An 18,064-nucleotide genomic window follows, 5' to 3' on the forward strand; every position below is an offset into this window, starting at 1 on the left:
GTATGCAAAACCGAGTGAGGATTATGTGCCGGTGGATTACTCTCTGCAGTCTCAGTTGCAACTTTCAACAACTCTCTCTGCTCATCCGTTAAGAAACCCTCCATCTTTGGCAATCACCCCTGTTTAGTAAAACATCATTAAACAAATCCTTTAACCTCAAAATATACAATACGATAACATCAACACGGCGAACAAACATGAGAACAACTTGTTTCAGCTATAACAGTTCTGAATCTTCCAAAAATGAACTGAATAAAGAGATCTAAATCACCAATGCACACAATCCAGGAACCAACGAGAACTAATTTCTTGTAAAAGCATAATAAATCTACAGAATCAATCACCCTATGATCAAATGCCAAAACAAAAACACGTTTGAGAATCCAACGACAAGCCACCCGAGAAATATTGAAACTCCCAAGCAAAAATGTAATGCTCAAATAGTAAAAATCCCGAAATGTCATACCCTACTACGTAAGTGAAGAACCTCCTCAAAGCGGACAGGCGAGATCCGTGGTAAGAACAAAAGACGTCGGAGCGTAGATCGAAAAAGCAAACAAGACCGAGTCTGGGAGCTGGGGTTGTAGCTATCACTATACTTGAGAGAAGATGGATTTGGGAAGGACAAACAAACAAACAAACAAAAAAAGCTTTGCTTACGCGAATGGAGGCTGCAGCTGGAGGAGACTACGGCTACGGTTTCTCATCAAAAAGCTCTCATCGCTAATACTTCCGCCACGTGTTACTCTCCCAACGGTGGTGATTGTTCGTAACATGTGCTGGCCTGCTAAACGCATCGGACTACTAGGGTTATCAATTATTTATTTTTTTGGTGTTTTCTTTCTTTATCCAAAATTGATAATAACAGTGGAAAAAAAAGAGTAATGAAACCAGATAATTTATAATAATATCTGTCAATATCTTATCCCAAAATAGCCTCTGTTTATTAAAATATCCATAGTGTCCACCTCTTTTATACACCAAAAAAGTTGAAGACTAATCTAACTAGTTGTTTTAAGATATGGGTTATAGCATAAGTGAGTAAGTGGTGTGGATAGGGTTCTGCAACATGTCTATGTTGGCCTTCAAATAGATTTCCCAGGGCACCTCACTTCCCCACTTCAACTATTATGAGATGCTTATAAAACTATATGTAACCGGTATTGCAGTCATTTTGTTACTGATTCCAACCATCTTCGTTACTACAAGTACAAATGGTTTACGACTCAAAACAATGGTCAGCATTCGAAATAGCTCAATACCGGTTGCTAGAAACAAAAACGAACATCTAATTCACTTTAATTAATGAGATACATGAGAAAAGAAAATGAGCTCAGCCAATAAAAAGGTTCCAAGACAGTAAAATTCAGGTCCATTAAATGATTGATTAGTAGTATTATGGAAAATATGGTCTTGAAACACATTTTGCAACTGTACATTCTGTGTCATATTGTCCAAAACAGGTCTCAATGGATTTGCTAAACCTACTGAATGTCATCAAGCTCACTTAATTAGCTGCAGTGCTGCAGGGAAGGACTCGGCCTATAAGCCGTGAGCTCTTGCTGTTCTGTGTCTCTCCCTGACCCTACAAGACATCCGATCATCACAAAATCAGCAACTTTAAAAGGTTCAGACGACAGAGATCTTTATCAAGTCCTCATGAATTTAGAGGGTAGATAATATATTATAGGGTTGGGCAAAAAAATCAAACCAAACGGAATTCGTAGGCCTAGTAGAGATATTTACCTTCCCTAAGGGAGTTCTCCTCCAGCACAACACATCAGCGTCGTCTTCTAGCCTGCACAAAGTCAGAGGCAAAGCATACTTGAGTACATATCCAAATCACAAAACAACTTACTTTTGAAATAGATATATGAAACCAATTTTTACCTTTTGTCACCTGGAGGCATGTGTGGAGTACACATGGCAGACGTTGCATCGCCTTGGTCACTGGAACAGCTCATTCGGGACGATGCATTGGCTGAAGAACGAACACTTCGAGCCCTCAGAACATTTCCTTGGCAACTTCTCAGAGAATTTGTAATTACGTGCTTTTCAGATGCGCAATCAGAGTCAGTTCTAGTAGCCAGATACGACTTGTGTAGCATTCTACGAGAACAACTGAAAAGTCCAAAGAAAAGACTTGCTGCTGCTTTAGCACTCTTTGGTGGAGAACACGCAGATATAACAAGATTCATTCGGATCTCAACGTTGCATCCTAACACAGATTGGAACGAGTCTGCAATCAGTTTCCATGATTTCTCTGCTTTTGCTACATGTTGAGGTGTGTAGAATTCCAATTCTGCTATTGCCACACCTGAAAAACAACGAATCTGCATTACTTACCGGAAAGCAAACAAAGCTAAAACTTCAGAGTATCTTTGGAGAATATAAGATACCTTTTTCGACAGTAAGTGAAGTCAACCTTCCTCGTTTCAGTAAAAAGCTCCTTAGTGAGTCAGAACAACACAAATCTGTAACCGTTTTCCATACAGCTTCAACTGTTTCTTTACAGTTTCTCTCTTGACAATCCTCGGTTTCTGATTTAACGACATCACGAGGACAATCCGACGATGTACTGGAGAGCTCAACGTCTAGATAGTAGATACAGGACCAAGGTATGTTATTGAGTTAGCAACCAACATAACACGAAAAAGAAACATGAGATCATGAAAGAGGCATTATATAAATTACGGACCTTTGCTTCTTTGGCTTCTTTCATTTTCGTTTGTTGGAAAAGAAGATGAGTCGGTGTTGCTTAGTTGCAGAAGTGCCACAGTGAGCCAGGTTGTCTGGTTTTTAGATGCTCTCAAATGTTTCTCAGCATCAGACAGTATCTTCAATGCATTACTCAATTTCTGCATTTCTTCTTCAGCTGCATATAGAATAACAATATATGATAAGGAGTTAAAGTCAGGTTCAATAATGAAGCTCATATCATATGTAATCATTGGGGTGCTTAGTTGCTTACATGTATGCCTTGTAAGAAACCTAAGTCTGGTTGCTGAACTACTTTCTTGAGAGTTTCCAGCAATGATGTCCATAATGACATTAGCTAGCTGGGAAATAAGCTGCATTGGATCTATCTTGGATCTCATAAGTTCCCTCGCCCTTATAACCGTGTTTGAAGTATCAGAAGACAGGGCAAGATCAAGCAGGTCAAGCAATTCATCATCAGAAACAACCCCAATCTGCAGAAATAAAAAATAAAATTCATATTCCCTTTTTTCTAAACTAATCTAACATTTCCAAGACAATTGAGTGATTAAAGAAGTATGAAAAAAGATGTGTAAACTTACAAGCTTGTAGGCCAAAGATGTTGTTATTCTTTTACCAAGCAAACTTAACTGATCAAGCATTATCTCAGCATCCCGAAGTGAACCATCAGATTTAGATGCAATGAAATCAATAGCCCCCTGATCAAAATCAATACCTTCTTCAATACAAATCTTTGCCAGCTTATTTGATATATCCGTATCACATACTTTAGAGAAATGGTATTTCTGAGACCGTGAGAGCACATTACGCGGTAGCCTTTCTAACTCCGATGTAACCAATATAAAAACCGAATGCTGAGAGAAGTTGTCCAAACTGTTCAAGAGAGTACCCCAAGTTTCTTGACATAATAACTGACACTCATCGATTATAAAAACCTTAAATCTAGATGAAACCGGAGGAAGAGATGCACTCTTGATGAGAGACCTGAGGTAGCTAGCCCGGTTTAGTTTACCAGAGTCTATTTCCATCACGTCCCTGCCACTTCCGGAGAAGTATGATTTGCATTCACTACACAACCCACATGGTCTACTATGTGCAGCCTGTGAAAGGCAGTTTAAGGCAGCAGCAAATATCTTGGATGTTGATGTTTTACCAGTCCCACGAGGACCGTGAAAAAGATAAATAGAAGTAATCCTTCCTCTCAGTATGGTGCTCAAGAGACATTTCACCACAACTTCTTGTCCAACTAACTCATCAAAAGATTTAGGCCTAAATTTCTGACTCAGACTCCTTGGCAACACTTCGTGACTCAGTGTCATTACATCACTCTCACCATTTCCATTTCCATTTCCAGGTAGTAAAGGATACTCTTCTACATCTGAGGATTGGTTTGATCCTCTGTACCTCGGCGTTCTTGACCAGCAATACGTTATCCCGCAACCACGGTTAGATTGGTTATCAAAATCAACATCTTCATCACCATAATAACTATGATTTGTTGAGGTCATTGGACTACCTAAACGGCTTCCATATTCACCCACTGAGCTACCTAACTTGGTTGAATAATGGTTTCTATATCTTCCCCCTGAAGCAGCCTCTTCAGCATGACTAACTGAAGGCACATTACATGCTAACTCCCTACCTTTAACAGATAAATCACCACAAGATCTTTCACTAGACGGAGATCTACTCCTTGAGCAGGCGTCTCCATCAACATCTACCACCTTGCTGCTCAACTTGTGAAGATCACAACCATTCTCAAGCTCCTCCATTATCGAGTAAGATCCTCCAAAAGGAATCAAACCCCCAGGACCAGCATCAACCTTACAAGGATCATCACCATGTTCCACAAACTGAAGTGAGATCCCATTGTTGGAACCAGTTTCCCATTTGACATTGTCAAGCAAAGAAGCAAACTTGCTCATTGAAGTGGTACATGGATCTCTCAGTGACCTAACCCTTCTGAGGGCCACAAGGGTTCTTGTGATGGGGACATCTACAGAATGCCTTCTAGTCTCCCCCATTATTCCAAAAACAGATGCAAAGACAAATCCCAAAGCTCTCTCTTTACTCTCCTGAAACTTCAAGATCCGACACCCATCATCACTAACCTGATATAATGTGACTGTGAAATTAGTAATATTCCGCAGCATTTAAGCTCACTAAACAATTCTAATGTGATAGCATAGCACAAAAGATGGAGGATAAAATGTATAATATTAACACTCACAGAGCTCAAAAGACGCATAAAACAGAGACCCAGATAAGCTATGAAAAAGAACAAAACTTGGAACGAATTAAAATACCTTTTAAATAAGGAAACGACAAACTTGAAAATCCCAAACGTCAAGATTCGGGAATACCAAGGTGTATGTAATGAACAGAGTGGCGTACAATGTGGAGAATCCAAAAACCCTAAAATCCCTTCTTGAAAGAAGAAGAAGAAGAAGAAGAAGGAGTTGGTGGGCAAAGTAGTAAATACTAAATACAAAGAGTAAATGTAATGGTGAGAGGAGGTGAAAATAGGAAAGGGGTCGTTGTTTGTGTGAGAGACAGAGAAGGGGAGACATGTTAGAGTAGGAGGGCAGAGATATTTGCAGAGAAAAGGTGGAGTCTTTGGACAGAGAGCCCGACCAGTAAGAAAGAGAGAGAAAAAAGACTTCAATATTTTTGGGGTGTTCCTTCGCTTCATTTAAGATTCGTTCGGCGGTTTCAGTTTCAAGTCCCTCTTTTTTAGCTTCGTATGGTCCGCTTCTCTGCCACGTTTTGAACTCCTACGACTACTAGTACTACTCACGTGTTCGTTCTACCAGTAAATTCTGATTCAACTCTCTCAATAATTTCTTAGTTGGAATTCTAGATGAAACTATCCAATAATTTATTTTTATTTGGTGGAATTCAATATCAGCTTCAATAAATTTTATCTTGGTACAAAATATTACAAGTGGTAACACAAGTGTTGAGCTCAATAAACACACACCGCTGGGATAATGGTTTTGGTTTTACAACAAAAATGTTGTGTTCTGTGAGTGCGGATAAGGATTGTACATATGAATATATTTCCAAGAATTAATCTCCTATATAATAAAACGGAACTACATAACTTTTTTTGTAGACTATATAATATAGGTTATAAGATTATTTATTTGATAGGTTATAAGTTATATGGGTTGTAACCGTTAGTTAAATCTTGATTTCAGATCTTCTTAAAAAAAATATTCAAAAAAATAAAATAAAATCTCCACATAATATTTAATTAACCATATATAGGAAACAAAATCTCAAAAATTAATCACTCTTCCAGATTAAGAGTGATTTTCAATTATACTAACAACTATATATCAAAATAATATAAATAATGTTTATTATGATTGATTTGATAAATTTCAAAAATTTAGACTAATCCGCAGAACAATCATAAGAAATCTCAAAAAATTTGAAGTCCTTACATTTACCTTATGATTTTATTGCATAATGTTTTATTCACACAACTTTTAAAAACAATCACATAAATTATATTTTATATAAAAATTACAATATAAATAAAAGGAAATTCAACATATGTGTTGTAGCACGGATCCAAATCTAGTTAAACTATTATATCAGCAAATAGCATTTATGTTTTATGTAATTCATGTTGATAGAACTCCACAGTTACATATGTATTTCAGTTAGAGACCTTTTTTTTTTTTTTAAAAAGATAGTTGAGTTAAAGATTTACGGAACATTAATGACAAAGTCATGGAACAAAACTAAAAAAGATATCGTCGTGATTTGTAAAGCCGATCGATAAATTTTTGAGTTTTTCATAGTAGTAAACGGGTCGTTGAATGAGAGTAGATGCCAAAAACTGAAATCAAGTGTGGAAGATTACAGATGGTGGAGTTGTGACGTTACACAACAATGATGTCATTTTTTTTATTTGACGGATTTTCTGATCGTAATATGATGTGATCATATATTCATATGGAGAAAATAAAAATATTTGCGTTGAGAATCATGTATGTGTATAAACGTTTAACTTTCTTGTCTAGTGCCTTTTTTCTTTCTCTCGACTTGTGTGTAAATTAGTTCTATGTTGATTCTGAAATTGGATCATTAAAACACATGTAGCATATAAACTGCGCAAACTGAACTCCTAGAGTAAATGAGAAAATTGCGCCTTCAAAAAGATCTGTATGGAAAATCTGCCTCCAACTACACCAAAATATGTGTATGGCATATTGGCATAAATCGTCCTTCAACTACAAGTCTTTGGCATGGCATGTACTGAAGAAATAATACATGACTTTTGTGTCGGTTACTAACATTATGGATTCAACGAAACTCTCTCTAAATAATCCACATTCCATAAACGACGTTAGTTAATTTTCTTCATTAGTTTTGGCTCTCTTCTCTTTCTAGCAAAACCTACTCAAAAGTCATAATTTATAACAAGCATTGTTGTGTAGCAACGTCTGTGCACAAATTTGTGTTCCTCGCTCATTATAGCATTATTAACTTTAAAAATAATAAAAGAAGCATTGCCTCCAACTACACCAAACATTCAAAAACCATTAATTACATATATTCCACAAAATACATATACAGATATACTGTTTTCGTACTAATAGTAACCACATGATACATATTCACTGGTATATACTGTATATTAATTAAGTTCAACTTGAGTTTGTATCTGAGTATGAGATTACAATATTACGTTTGGATACAGTAAGATATAAAATAATACTCCCTCTGTTTCATAAAAAATGTCATTTTGACACTTTACACACAAATTAAGAAAAAATTGAATTATACATATTTGCCCTTATTTAATGAGTAATTAATCATTCAAATTTAATACAAAGAGCTTTGGGTTAAGGGTAGAATAAGAAATTTGATGTAAAAAGTTATATTGGAAATATAAAGTGACATTCTTTATGAAACAAAAAAATCAGTGTAGAATGACACTCGTGAGGGAGTAGTACCCTTAAAAGTCACATTATATAGTACCCTTAAAAGTCACATTATATATATTTTGTTTATGTTGTTGTACGAGTGATCTGATTTTGAGTTGATGATTAATTAACGTGCGTCGAAAACAAGTGAGATAAAATACGCGTTGAGTTCTCCAATGTGGACGTGGTTAGTTTTTTTTCTTTCGTATAGACAAATAAGCGTTTAGTTCGAGAGGGAGTACTCAACCTCACTCCTGAAGCAATAGAGCAAATAAATAGACGTGTTGATGACTCGATGTCCTAATCTCAACGCAAAGTCGTATGCATGAGCTAAAGGATTTTTAAATCAAGCATTGTGGATGGATGTAACCATTTCAACATGCAAGGCAATTTCTTTGCGTTTTTCCAGTTGACCAATTAGAACGTGACTTAAATTTTAAACCGGATTTTGAGTACCCTATAAGTCTGCCCAGCAGGTCTGTAACCTAATTTAGATGACTTAAGTACTAACCTTTATGGTATTTCTACATAATATAAAAGCTTCTGCAGCTGCTCTTTTATAGCTTCGTTTGGCGGATGAAAGACCGATACGTTGACCTATTGTTTACCAAAACTAGCTCTCGGGCCTTTAGTGTTTTCACGCGAGTCACATTACACAAACGGAACTCAACAATAATGGCCAATGGATGCATATAATATCAAATCCACTTAATATGTTTCAAACATGTCATTTGGGTCCATTTGATACATGGATTAGAAACTGATCTCATGTTTACTAGCTCGGATAAAATTTACAAGATACAAAAAACTAATTAATAAATGATTTAAGTACTACGGAACTATAAAATAGTATTATTTTTGTTCGTAAATTATTTATTTTCCGAATTATTGGGTTAATTTCCATTATGAGATTCATTTTTTGTTTAGCAAAATCAAGAGTGTGCATGAATGGGATCGATGAAATACCAATGTAAATAAAACAAAATGGTAAAATCGTGTCGGATTTATTCGAAGAAGCCTTGTCTCATTGGCATCTATAGGGATGAATCATCTCTAGCTAGTTCTTATAAAGTTCTATGTCAACATGTATATAGGTGACAACATTAATTGAATCCTTGTAAGTTCTCTATGTCATGGTTCAATCAAGGTTCCGTTAAATACCAGTCATATGGGGTCACCACAACAAAAATAAAAATAAATGATTAGAAAGGATAACCTAAGCATGAGTTCGCCACGTATTACATGTATGGCTGGATACCATATATTTACTTATCTTCGAATTCTCGGCGAACTTTACGGACTGAAAAAGAATAAACAAAAGAAAAAGGATACGTCGCATGATAGGGTTGCCTACTTTGCCCCTTCACTGCAACAATAATCAGTTTTTGGGATGCATGTGCTGTGATTACTCAAATCTTCGTTGTCGTTATCACATTTATCTTATTGATCAAATCTTGTTGGTGGAGTGGAGTGAAGGTGAAGATTTGTTGAGTTCAGCGGGCCTTTCTCCTTGATTGATTCCTACTACTCTATCAAATTGAAAGAAAAAAAAAATCAATGTAATTCACTTTCATATTTGTATGTGTTTTGAATATGAGTGTAGTAAGTATGTAAAATCTCAAAGTCAAAGACTAAATAATACAGAACATAAATATTGCAATTTCTTATTAGCTTACGACAAGCATACGAATCGGTTCTTCAATTTTTTTTTTTAAACACTTGTGACAAACCCAAAATTAATCGCCAAATATGTAACCTTTGGAAAAAAAATTGAGGAACAGGACGAATTTGTCCGTTCATGGAGACTATGACCCCCAAGATCAATGTAAGTAATTATCTTTCCTTAAACAGTGTTTTATGTCGAATTTGATTGTTTGCTTTCACGTTTCTTATTGATAAAGCACAATATATATGACAAAACACATCTATTTTGGTTTATAAAAACTTCAACTTGCACTTCTTTTAGCCAATCGCACTATCTCCCGTGCAAAAGAGAAATGGTATGTAGCTTATTTAAAATGGCTAAATAAATGGTTGTTAATTTCGACTTAGCATGTATTAAGAACATATACTTTGGGGAAAACAAAACTAAGTTTTGTCGATCCATAATCTAAGTTATGTCAAGTTTTCTTATTGATAAAGCAAAATATATTGACCAACCAAACTTTTTTTGTGCCAAGATGAAAGATCTAGTCAAAATATGCTAAGGTCGCCATGAGTTCGTAAGAAATAAGTCCATAACATTTAGTTTTGTCAACAGCAAAATAAAATTATGGAGTGGTATATGTTATTTACAAAATTGTGTATACCAGACTTCTTCAAGTGTCAACAAAATGACATTATTGTTGTCGTCGAAGAAAAAACAAAGGTGACACTATTGTTGTTTTTACTTTTTTCGTTTGTAGTACTAGTAGTAGCCAATACTTTCATATATATTTTTTTAGAAAAATCAAACGGTATCAGTTGATTACGGTGTCCAGCAGAGAAAAGCATGCTCAACTGTCAAAAACGAACCTAACAATTAGGAATCCCGTAAAAACGGCAAATCACGAGGCATTAGTTGCCCCACACTCACTTTCTCTCCCCCCATGCTTTCCACTTCCCCCTATCATTACCAACACCTATTTACCTAAAGGACTTTAAAGGCAGAGGCCAGAGAGAGTTTTGATTTGTTTTCAAATCCCGTACCGTGATTGGTGCACTATGAACTGGAATGGGAATATGGATGGTGAGATATACAACTAGTTTTCAAAACATTTTCACCGACAATACCAATCATGAAGAAAAATAGCTGTAATTAAGTTCTTCTAGTAGTACATTAAGAATATGTATATTCAATGTAAAATATAGAGAATTGAATAAATATGTCTATAACAAATGAGAGTGAAATTGAGAGAAATTAAAAAAAAAAAACATTAAAAACAATTACATAACTCAAAACCAATTACTTTTTTGGTAGGAAAAACCAATTACTTAATTAAGTTGTTATTGTGCTAATAACGTTATTAAAATATGGACAATGCTTATTTGATTAGTTTTTTTGAAAAGTTTTTGTTGATTAATAGTATGGACATCTACCACTATTTAATAGTCTTTTTTTTTTGTTTCCACACAACCCTATAAACTTCACATTTTCTCGTATTTCTCTCCTATATATATGTATCAACTGTTCTAAATATTATCCATCTTTCTTCTTCCTATTATCATTTTTTGTTTTCACAATTTAAACTCATTTCTATGTTTTTCAAATTACTATATATCATTCGGTTCCCTACCTAAAAAGTAGGCTAATCAAAAACCCATATAGACATAAGGATACAAAATTTGAAGATAGATGGCAAAGATCATGCAAGCAGTACTGTTGTCTTCAACAGAATCATTACGACTTATTAAATGGTTTATCCCGACATTTTATTACATCATTCTACTGTTTTCTTTCTTATCATCTCATTCCATTATTTTTTTTTTCTATTTGTGTGTACTTGATACTTCATTACTCAAAAACATGTTCACTCATTTGTCTTCTCGTTCCCTTGCTATATATTACCCGGCATGTCGCTATAGTATATGGTTGGAAATCTTAATACTCCGAATAATAAATGTTTTGTTCAGGTAACTGGTACAATACGGAAACTTTCCAATGATTTTTTTAAATTTTTGTTTGTAAAATTATATATGTGCAATCTATATAAGTAATAGGATACGAATTGTTTAGATTCGACTACTCATACAAGAAATTACCGCTAAATAGATATCAAATTACCAAACCATAGCACACACTTGTAAGGTTTCATTACCAAACCATAGCACACACTTGTAAGTATCTAAGGTTTCATTATTGTTTATGTATATTTATGGTATATTTTCCTTATAAACTTCACAAATTGATACCAAATTACCCAACTCGTTTGGGGTAGATTTTACATCTAGAATACTTTATATTCAGCAAGTGTCCAGTGGTGCCGCACGAATTATTTAGTGTGTCAAACTATTGATAGGAGATTTTAATAAAGCGTATACAGTGCAACAATCTATTTAAGTAATATATAATTGAAAACATAACTATAAAACCACTTTTAAAGGTTTTGAGGATTTTATTGGCCTCCAATCGTCTTCCATCAAAATTGGTATATGTGAATGTCGACTATCTCTTCCATCTAAGAAATTTGGTGAAACAAATGATTCTATATATCTAAGATTTTTTTTTTGGAATTTATGGTATATTTGAGAAGTTTATAAGGAAAAGTTGTTTTTAAAAAAAAAGTGACACTCACACGCCGAGGAATACACAATCTAAAAAACATATAGGCCTTTTGGACAGGAAACACCTTGGGTGTTCTAAGCCTTTTTAAAATAAAAAATATAGAGAACAGTGGGTGAAGAACATGCTGTTGGTTCTTGATGTAAAACTGATTTTGGGCCAGTTCTTGGGTGACGTGGCAACTCGTGAATGAATACAATTTTTTGCAAAGGAGAAAACATTTATTTGTTTGGAGGAAGTTTTGTTTGTTTTTTTAATTTATATCTTTAATGTTTTTTTGTTTCCTAAAAATTTGGTATTGTCATTTGAATTTAGTGTAAGTTTTTTAAGTTTGCAATTTAAATGTTATTTTAATTTTTTTTTTAAATTGTAATATGTTTAAAATTATTATATTATTAAATCTTATGATCTTAAACATGTTCTCCCAATAATCAACTTCCTAACAAAAAATCTAAACTAATAATCTTACATTATTTTCGTAATATTTTTACTCTAAGAACACTAAAAAATGTTCTCCCAATACAGATGCCATAATGTGTTGCAAACTTTTACTTGAAAGTGTTGAGGTATTTCAGTATTTGACTGATATGGTTCCACTAAACGATCATTGCTTGCCAATTCGATATCTTTTAGCATGCTTTAGCTTCTTTATCTCGATTTAAAGGATTTGCGTTGATGTCTTTCTCCGCTAGACGACCATATAGATTATAGAACATGTATATTCAAACAAATAGAAATTTTGAGAAGGCCATTGGTAGATAATTAAATTCATGAATTCATAATACATTTAAAGCATGCCCAATCAAGAAAAAAATCTCCCTTTTCTAAATCCCGACTTTGTTGTTTTCTTAAATGTATGAAACAAAACAAAAAAAGGCATAAAAAACACAACTATAAATACATGCATAATTATAACATATGTTATCAACTAGAATGGTTACTACAATTGGTTTGGAACCTTATAATAAACTTTAAACACCAACTTCCTGGATCAATATATTTATTCGGCTGAACAAGTCATGTGGAAGTTATTTGAAAAGTATACAAATTCCGACCTAATTAGATTGGGGGAAGCTATTTTTATTTATTTTTGTCAACAAATTAGACTTGAGTAACGGATGTAACCATATTATTGGTTCATCCTAGGCATTATTATACTATAAGGTTCTTTATTAAAGGATATATAAACAAGTGGGACCAAAACCTTAAAAAATTTCCAATAACAAATGGTAGTAGTGTATAGTGTAGAGAGAGGTCCTTTTATATCTTTATATAAACTCCCCCAAAGTTTCCTCTTCTTTCTATCTCCCCACACACTACATTTTTCCTCTGTCCTTCCTTCACTTCCCTCTTCTCTCCCCCAAAATCCGAGAGAGAAAGAGAGACTCTGTACTCTAATCCTCCGAGAAAGAGAGAAAAAAATGAAAATGCAGACGAAGAAGCTCTTTATCACCATTGTCTCCTTTCTTCTCTACGCTCCATTGTTCTTATCTTCACCAGTTCCAGACCCTGAATCTGTTGTTGAAGAAGTTCACAAGTATGAATCTTTCTCAACTTTATCATTCACATTTACTTGAGAACCACTAATCATTTTTTTTTTTGCTTTTACATTTGAGCATAGTGTTGTTACAAAAAAAAAGGGACCATTTTGAAAAGTCTCTGTTTTTAATAAAAAAAGTTGTGTTTGTTCGCTCGCTCGCAGGAGCATTAATGCGTCCGTTGCTGCAAGAAGGAAGTTAGGTTATCTCTCATGTACGACCGGTAACCCAATCGACGACTGTTGGCGTTGTGACCCTCACTGGGAGCAACACCGTCAACGTCTCGCCGACTGCGCCATTGGTTTCGGCAAAAACGCTATCGGTGGCCGTGACGGTCGGATCTACGTTGTCACCGACTCAGGAGACGACAACCCAGTTACCCCCAAACCCGGAACTTTGAGACACGCCGTGATCCAAGACGAGCCGCTCTGGATCATCTTCCAGCGAGACATGACGATTCGGCTCAAAGAAGAGCTCATCATGAACTCTTTCAAGACCATCGACGGTCGTGGCGTCTCCGTACACATCTCTGGTGGTCCTTGTATCACGATCCAGTACGTGACCAACATTATCATCCATGGGATTCATATCCATGACTGTAAGCAAGGTGGGAACGCTATGGTACGGAGCTCCCCAAGGCACTTCGGGTGGAGAACGATATCGGACGGTGATGGTGTCTCTATCTTTGGTGGGAGTCATGTTTGGGTTGACCATTGCTCGCTCTCTAACTGTGAAGACGGACTCATTGATGCTATCATGGGCTCGACGGCTATAACTTTGTCTAACAATCACATGACGCATCATGATAAGGTCATGCTGCTTGGTCACAGTGATACTTACACTCGTGACAAGAATATGCAAATCACCATTGCGTTTAACCATTTTGGTGAAGGACTTGTCCAAAGAATGCCAAGGTAAATAAAAAAAAGATCTGAATTTTTTTTTTTTTTTAACTTTGTGCTTTAAGTTAATGTGATTGTGACTATGGATATAGATTAATTTTTGGGTCCATTGTGTTGTTGTTGTTGTTGATGTGTAGGTGTAGACATGGGTACTTCCATGTGGTGAACAACGACTACACACATTGGGAGATGTACGCGATTGGAGGAAGTGCTAATCCTACAATCAATAGTCAAGGGAACAGATTCTTGGCCCCAAACATCAGATTCAGCAAAGAAGTGACTAAGCATGAGGACGCGCCTGAGAGCGAGTGGAAGAGTTGGAATTGGAGATCTTCTGGAGATTTGTTGCTAAACGGTGCGTTTTTTACTCCATCAGGTGGTGCAGCCTCGTCTAGCTATGCAAAGGCCTCTAGCCTTGGTGCTAAACCGTCTTCTCTCGTTGGACCATTGACGTTTAGCTCTGGTGCACTGAATTGCCGTAAGAGTTCCCGTTGCTGATTGTGGCTTAGTTGGGGTCACACTTTACCAATTTTATATATAGGAAAAGGCAATTAAAAAGCCACCCACCAATTAAGGGGATGATTAATACCATCTTTTTACCCCTCTTTTTTTTAATTTTTCTTTTCATTTCGGGTAAAATTGTAAGGAGAATACAACCTCTGGCTTGCTCTGATCTTTAGGACCCTTCTTAAGGATTCTCTGTTTTAAGGAATCTTTTAATTAGGTTAAAGTGTGGGAACAAGTGCAGATGTGTTGATCTTTGATATTAATATAAATATAATTTGTCTTTCTCTTTTAGTATTTCTCTTATTTACAAAGAAAACTAGTTTCGTTACAAACAATTTGAAGTTATCAATTTGTGTCCACACATGGATGGAGAGGTTAGTTACAATGTGACCATTTGGCAGTTCAGAAAAAGGCTTTGGTTTTCCGAAAAATTCACTTTTTTATTCAGAAGTTTGGAGTGTTGTGTAAAATGGTAACTTTTTTAGTCAAAGCTGTGGTGAGCCAGTCAATGTTTGACCAACTCTCACGACTTTTTTTTTTTTTTTTCTTCCCTCTGGCCAATGCATCGATTCCGGTTAAATAAAGAAAAATTTACCCTTAAAAATAGGAAAGAAATTTATAAAAGTGGAGTTGATAGATTGGAATAAGAAAAAGAAAAAAAAGGAAAAAAGAAAGAAAAATTTGGAGCAGTCAAATACCAGAGGGTAGCTCTACTTTTGATGGGCTTGTCTCATATTCGTGTTTGACTACTGTCCACTGATTATGGGGGGATACATTACATTTAAAATTTGAAAGTAACTAATTAAACAACTAACCACCTTTCTTTTTTTTCCCCATGTGCAACATTTTATTTGCTAAGGAAGGCCATGTGCAACAATAATAATGACATTTAGCAACCAAAGGAAGAAGAAATTTTTGAAACTAACAAATGGTCGCAACGAATGATGTGACGTAGTTGGTGTGGTGTGATTAGTGCTTGGCTAGTTCGATTTGGTGAGTCTTTTAGTATTATATGATGCTAATATAAAGTTGCAAAGAGAGATTAATATCTTTTTTTTTTTAAAGCAGCAGACTAGGTAGAGAGTTTTCACATTGCTCCCTTGTTTCTTGTTTTTAACAAATCTTCTTCATTCAAGATATTGAAAGTTATTGGGAAACTTGCAAGTTGCAACTAATAGTTGCATTTCTGCAGTCACGTGGAGTCAGTTAATTCAGTTGTCACTTAACACTTGTAGTTGTAACAATCCATATATACGAATAAACCAAAAACAAAATCCATTATATTTGAATTTGAGTATTTTACTGAAATCTTCTGTTATATAATTTGGATATATATTAACACGAGTATACTTGATATCCCAGTAACATTTGTCGATAAAGAATCATATAACTGATTAAAGCTAAGCAAATCAGAAGTACTCAAAGTGAGTCTCGAATCCGTGACAAAACCGATACTAATGCTGCACACAACAAGCCTCCACCGAAGGACACTACTACTAATGGCAAGGCTAATATATATGTAACTAAATTTTCTATATATGTCGTATTCGAGTATATATTCATTGTTTTTCTTTAAATGGTTAAACAGATTATTATGAGGTTGTTCTTTAGAGTTTAGAGAGCTAGAAAGGTTAAAAAAAGTTTCCTAATTGGAATCTTCAATCTTGGTTCTTGATCGATTATAGATAAGATGTAGTCATTTTCGGATCAAATTTAGGTCCATGAATAAGATTGAAAATGAGACTTTGTATTGTGAAAGAAAAATTATAGTTTGAGTGGAAGTATATGAGGAAAAATCTGCAATTTTGACGGAAAATATGTTTTTCATAATTATAATGTAATGATATTATATAATACTTCTATCATTTGGGTCCAAATAAATTTAACAATTTTTAAATAGATTGCAAATTTAAATAGGTTTAAAATATTGTAGAGTAAAAGAAATCCACTTAAGGGAATCATGAAGGGAATGCACTTCTTCGTGCCAGGGATGCTCTACTACCAATGTCGAGAATTGCTGCAGAGCTTAATTGTATTTGGTGGTGTCTTACGAGTATTCAAGTGCTACACTACACGTCGGTTGAAGTTTGGTCGGATTGTAATGCAGCTATTTCAGCTTTAGAGTCTCCATCTGCTTGGCCAAAGTACATGTCTCAGTTACTGAAAATCCAACGGGTGGTGCAGGAGATGGGAGAGATTTCTTTTAAACTTTCCTCATCAAAAGCTAACTCTTTGGTCAAGGATATTGCTTGCAGTGTCACTCGCGATGGTCGTCTCCCTTCCTATCTGGCTAGAGGCGGTCTGGCATGGCTACATGAGAGGATTGAAGAGGAACGATGCCGAAGAAACTAAGTTTCCGGAATGCTTTCGTTTTATTTATTTATTGTTGGTATGTTTATTCCCTTGGTTGTTTTCTAACACTCTTGGTTCCCTTATTTAATCAATTCATGAGTTAAAAAAAAAAAAAAAGAACATGGTGTGGTTTTAATATGGCGGGTTTACCCAAATCAACATCTCTATGTTACATAATAAAAAGTAAAAATATATCAAATATAAGCGTGAAGAACATGTTTCACCAAGTGAATTGTGACTAAAACTTGAAAAATGTATTTGTGTCCACATTTATTATCTAGAATATCACTAAAAATGATGTGGCAAGAACTTCAGAAAATGTAGCTCATTGTTATATATATTTAAAAAATTACAGTGCTTACAAATCAATATTGAACCAGCAAATTATTAACCATTGGTAAAAAATATAATACATACTAGATTTTAACCCGCGGTACACCGCCGGAAGATACATTTAAATTAAAATATGAAAATTATAAGCTGCATTTTTTTTGTTAATTTTTGTTTAATTTATTTAGTGTTTAAAATTGTATAAGTGTATTTTGATAGTTAATATTAGGATTTAACCCGTAGTATACAGAGAAATAATTTATTTTTACATAATCATAATTTAATCAAGTTAATTAAATATGTCTAATATTTTAATATTGATAAATACTTTTAATGAATAATTTTGTACTACCAAAATAATGATATTTCAAATTTACATTAATACTAATCCAAACCCGTGAAGCTATATAACCCCGTGAATTTGAATGATAGACCAAAAATAAAATAAGAAGTATTGAACCGAGAGAAAAGTAAACAAAAAGAGGGGGAGAGACATTTATAAAGCATAAAAACTTT

The 18,064-nt window shown here is 34.7% G+C and overlaps 2 protein-coding genes across 3 annotated transcripts; one reads left to right on the forward strand and one right to left on the reverse strand.

Moving 5' to 3' along the window:
• On the reverse strand, window positions 1,270-5,402 carry LOC104722500 (protein STICHEL-like 2). 2 transcript variants are annotated; one of them, XM_010440665.1, is made up of 8 exons: window positions 5,025-5,402; window positions 3,300-4,799; window positions 2,972-3,191; window positions 2,699-2,875; window positions 2,400-2,594; window positions 1,891-2,317; window positions 1,747-1,798; window positions 1,270-1,585 (listed from the first exon to the last, which is right to left on the reverse strand). In XM_010440665.1, exons 2-8 carry the CDS (start codon window positions 4,740-4,742, stop codon window positions 1,508-1,510), a joined length of 2,592 nt encoding a protein of 863 aa, XP_010438967.1. In that variant the 5' UTR covers window positions 4,743-4,799; window positions 5,025-5,402; the 3' UTR covers window positions 1,270-1,507. The 2 variants fall into 2 exon arrangements, with proteins under 2 accessions (XP_010438967.1, XP_010438966.1); XM_010440664.1 differs by having other exon boundaries at window positions 3,300-4,829.
• LOC104722501 (probable pectate lyase 18) lies at window positions 13,208-15,153 on the forward strand. The gene is made up of 3 exons (XM_010440667.2): window positions 13,208-13,456; window positions 13,622-14,371; window positions 14,497-15,153. Exons 1-3 carry the CDS (start codon window positions 13,341-13,343, stop codon window positions 14,855-14,857), a joined length of 1,227 nt encoding a protein of 408 aa, XP_010438969.1. The 5' UTR covers window positions 13,208-13,340; the 3' UTR covers window positions 14,858-15,153.

The sequence above is a fragment of the Camelina sativa genome, chromosome 11 (assembly GCF_000633955.1).
Source record: "Camelina sativa cultivar DH55 chromosome 11, Cs, whole genome shotgun sequence".
NCBI lineage: Eukaryota > Viridiplantae > Streptophyta > Magnoliopsida > Brassicales > Brassicaceae > Camelina > Camelina sativa.

What these genes read in the sequence shown, in the direction of transcription:
- LOC104722501 (XM_010440667.2), top strand. Translation starts at nt 13,341, where the DNA reads ATGAAAATGCAGACGAAGAAGCTCTTTATCACCATTGTCTCCTTTCTT. An exon ending in GTTGTTGAAGAAGTTCACAA is followed by an intron (nt 13,457 to 13,621) that starts GTATGAATCTTT and finishes GCTCGCTCGCAG; the next exon opens with GAGCATTAATGCGTCCGTTG. An exon ending in CTTGTCCAAAGAATGCCAAG is followed by an intron (nt 14,372 to 14,496) that starts GTAAATAAAAAA and finishes GTTGATGTGTAG; the next exon opens with GTGTAGACATGGGTACTTCC.
- LOC104722500 (XM_010440665.1), bottom strand. Translation starts at nt 4,742, where the DNA reads ATGGGGGAGACTAGAAGGCATTCTGTAGATGTCCCCATCACAAGAACC. An exon ending in CATCTTTGGCCTACAAGCTT is followed by an intron (nt 3,192 to 3,299) that starts GTAAGTTTACAC and finishes TTATTTCTGCAG; the next exon opens with ATTGGGGTTGTTTCTGATGA. An exon ending in ATGCCTCCAGGTGACAAAAG is followed by an intron (nt 1,799 to 1,890) that starts GTAAAAATTGGT and finishes GACTTTGTGCAG; the next exon opens with GCTAGAAGACGACGCTGATG.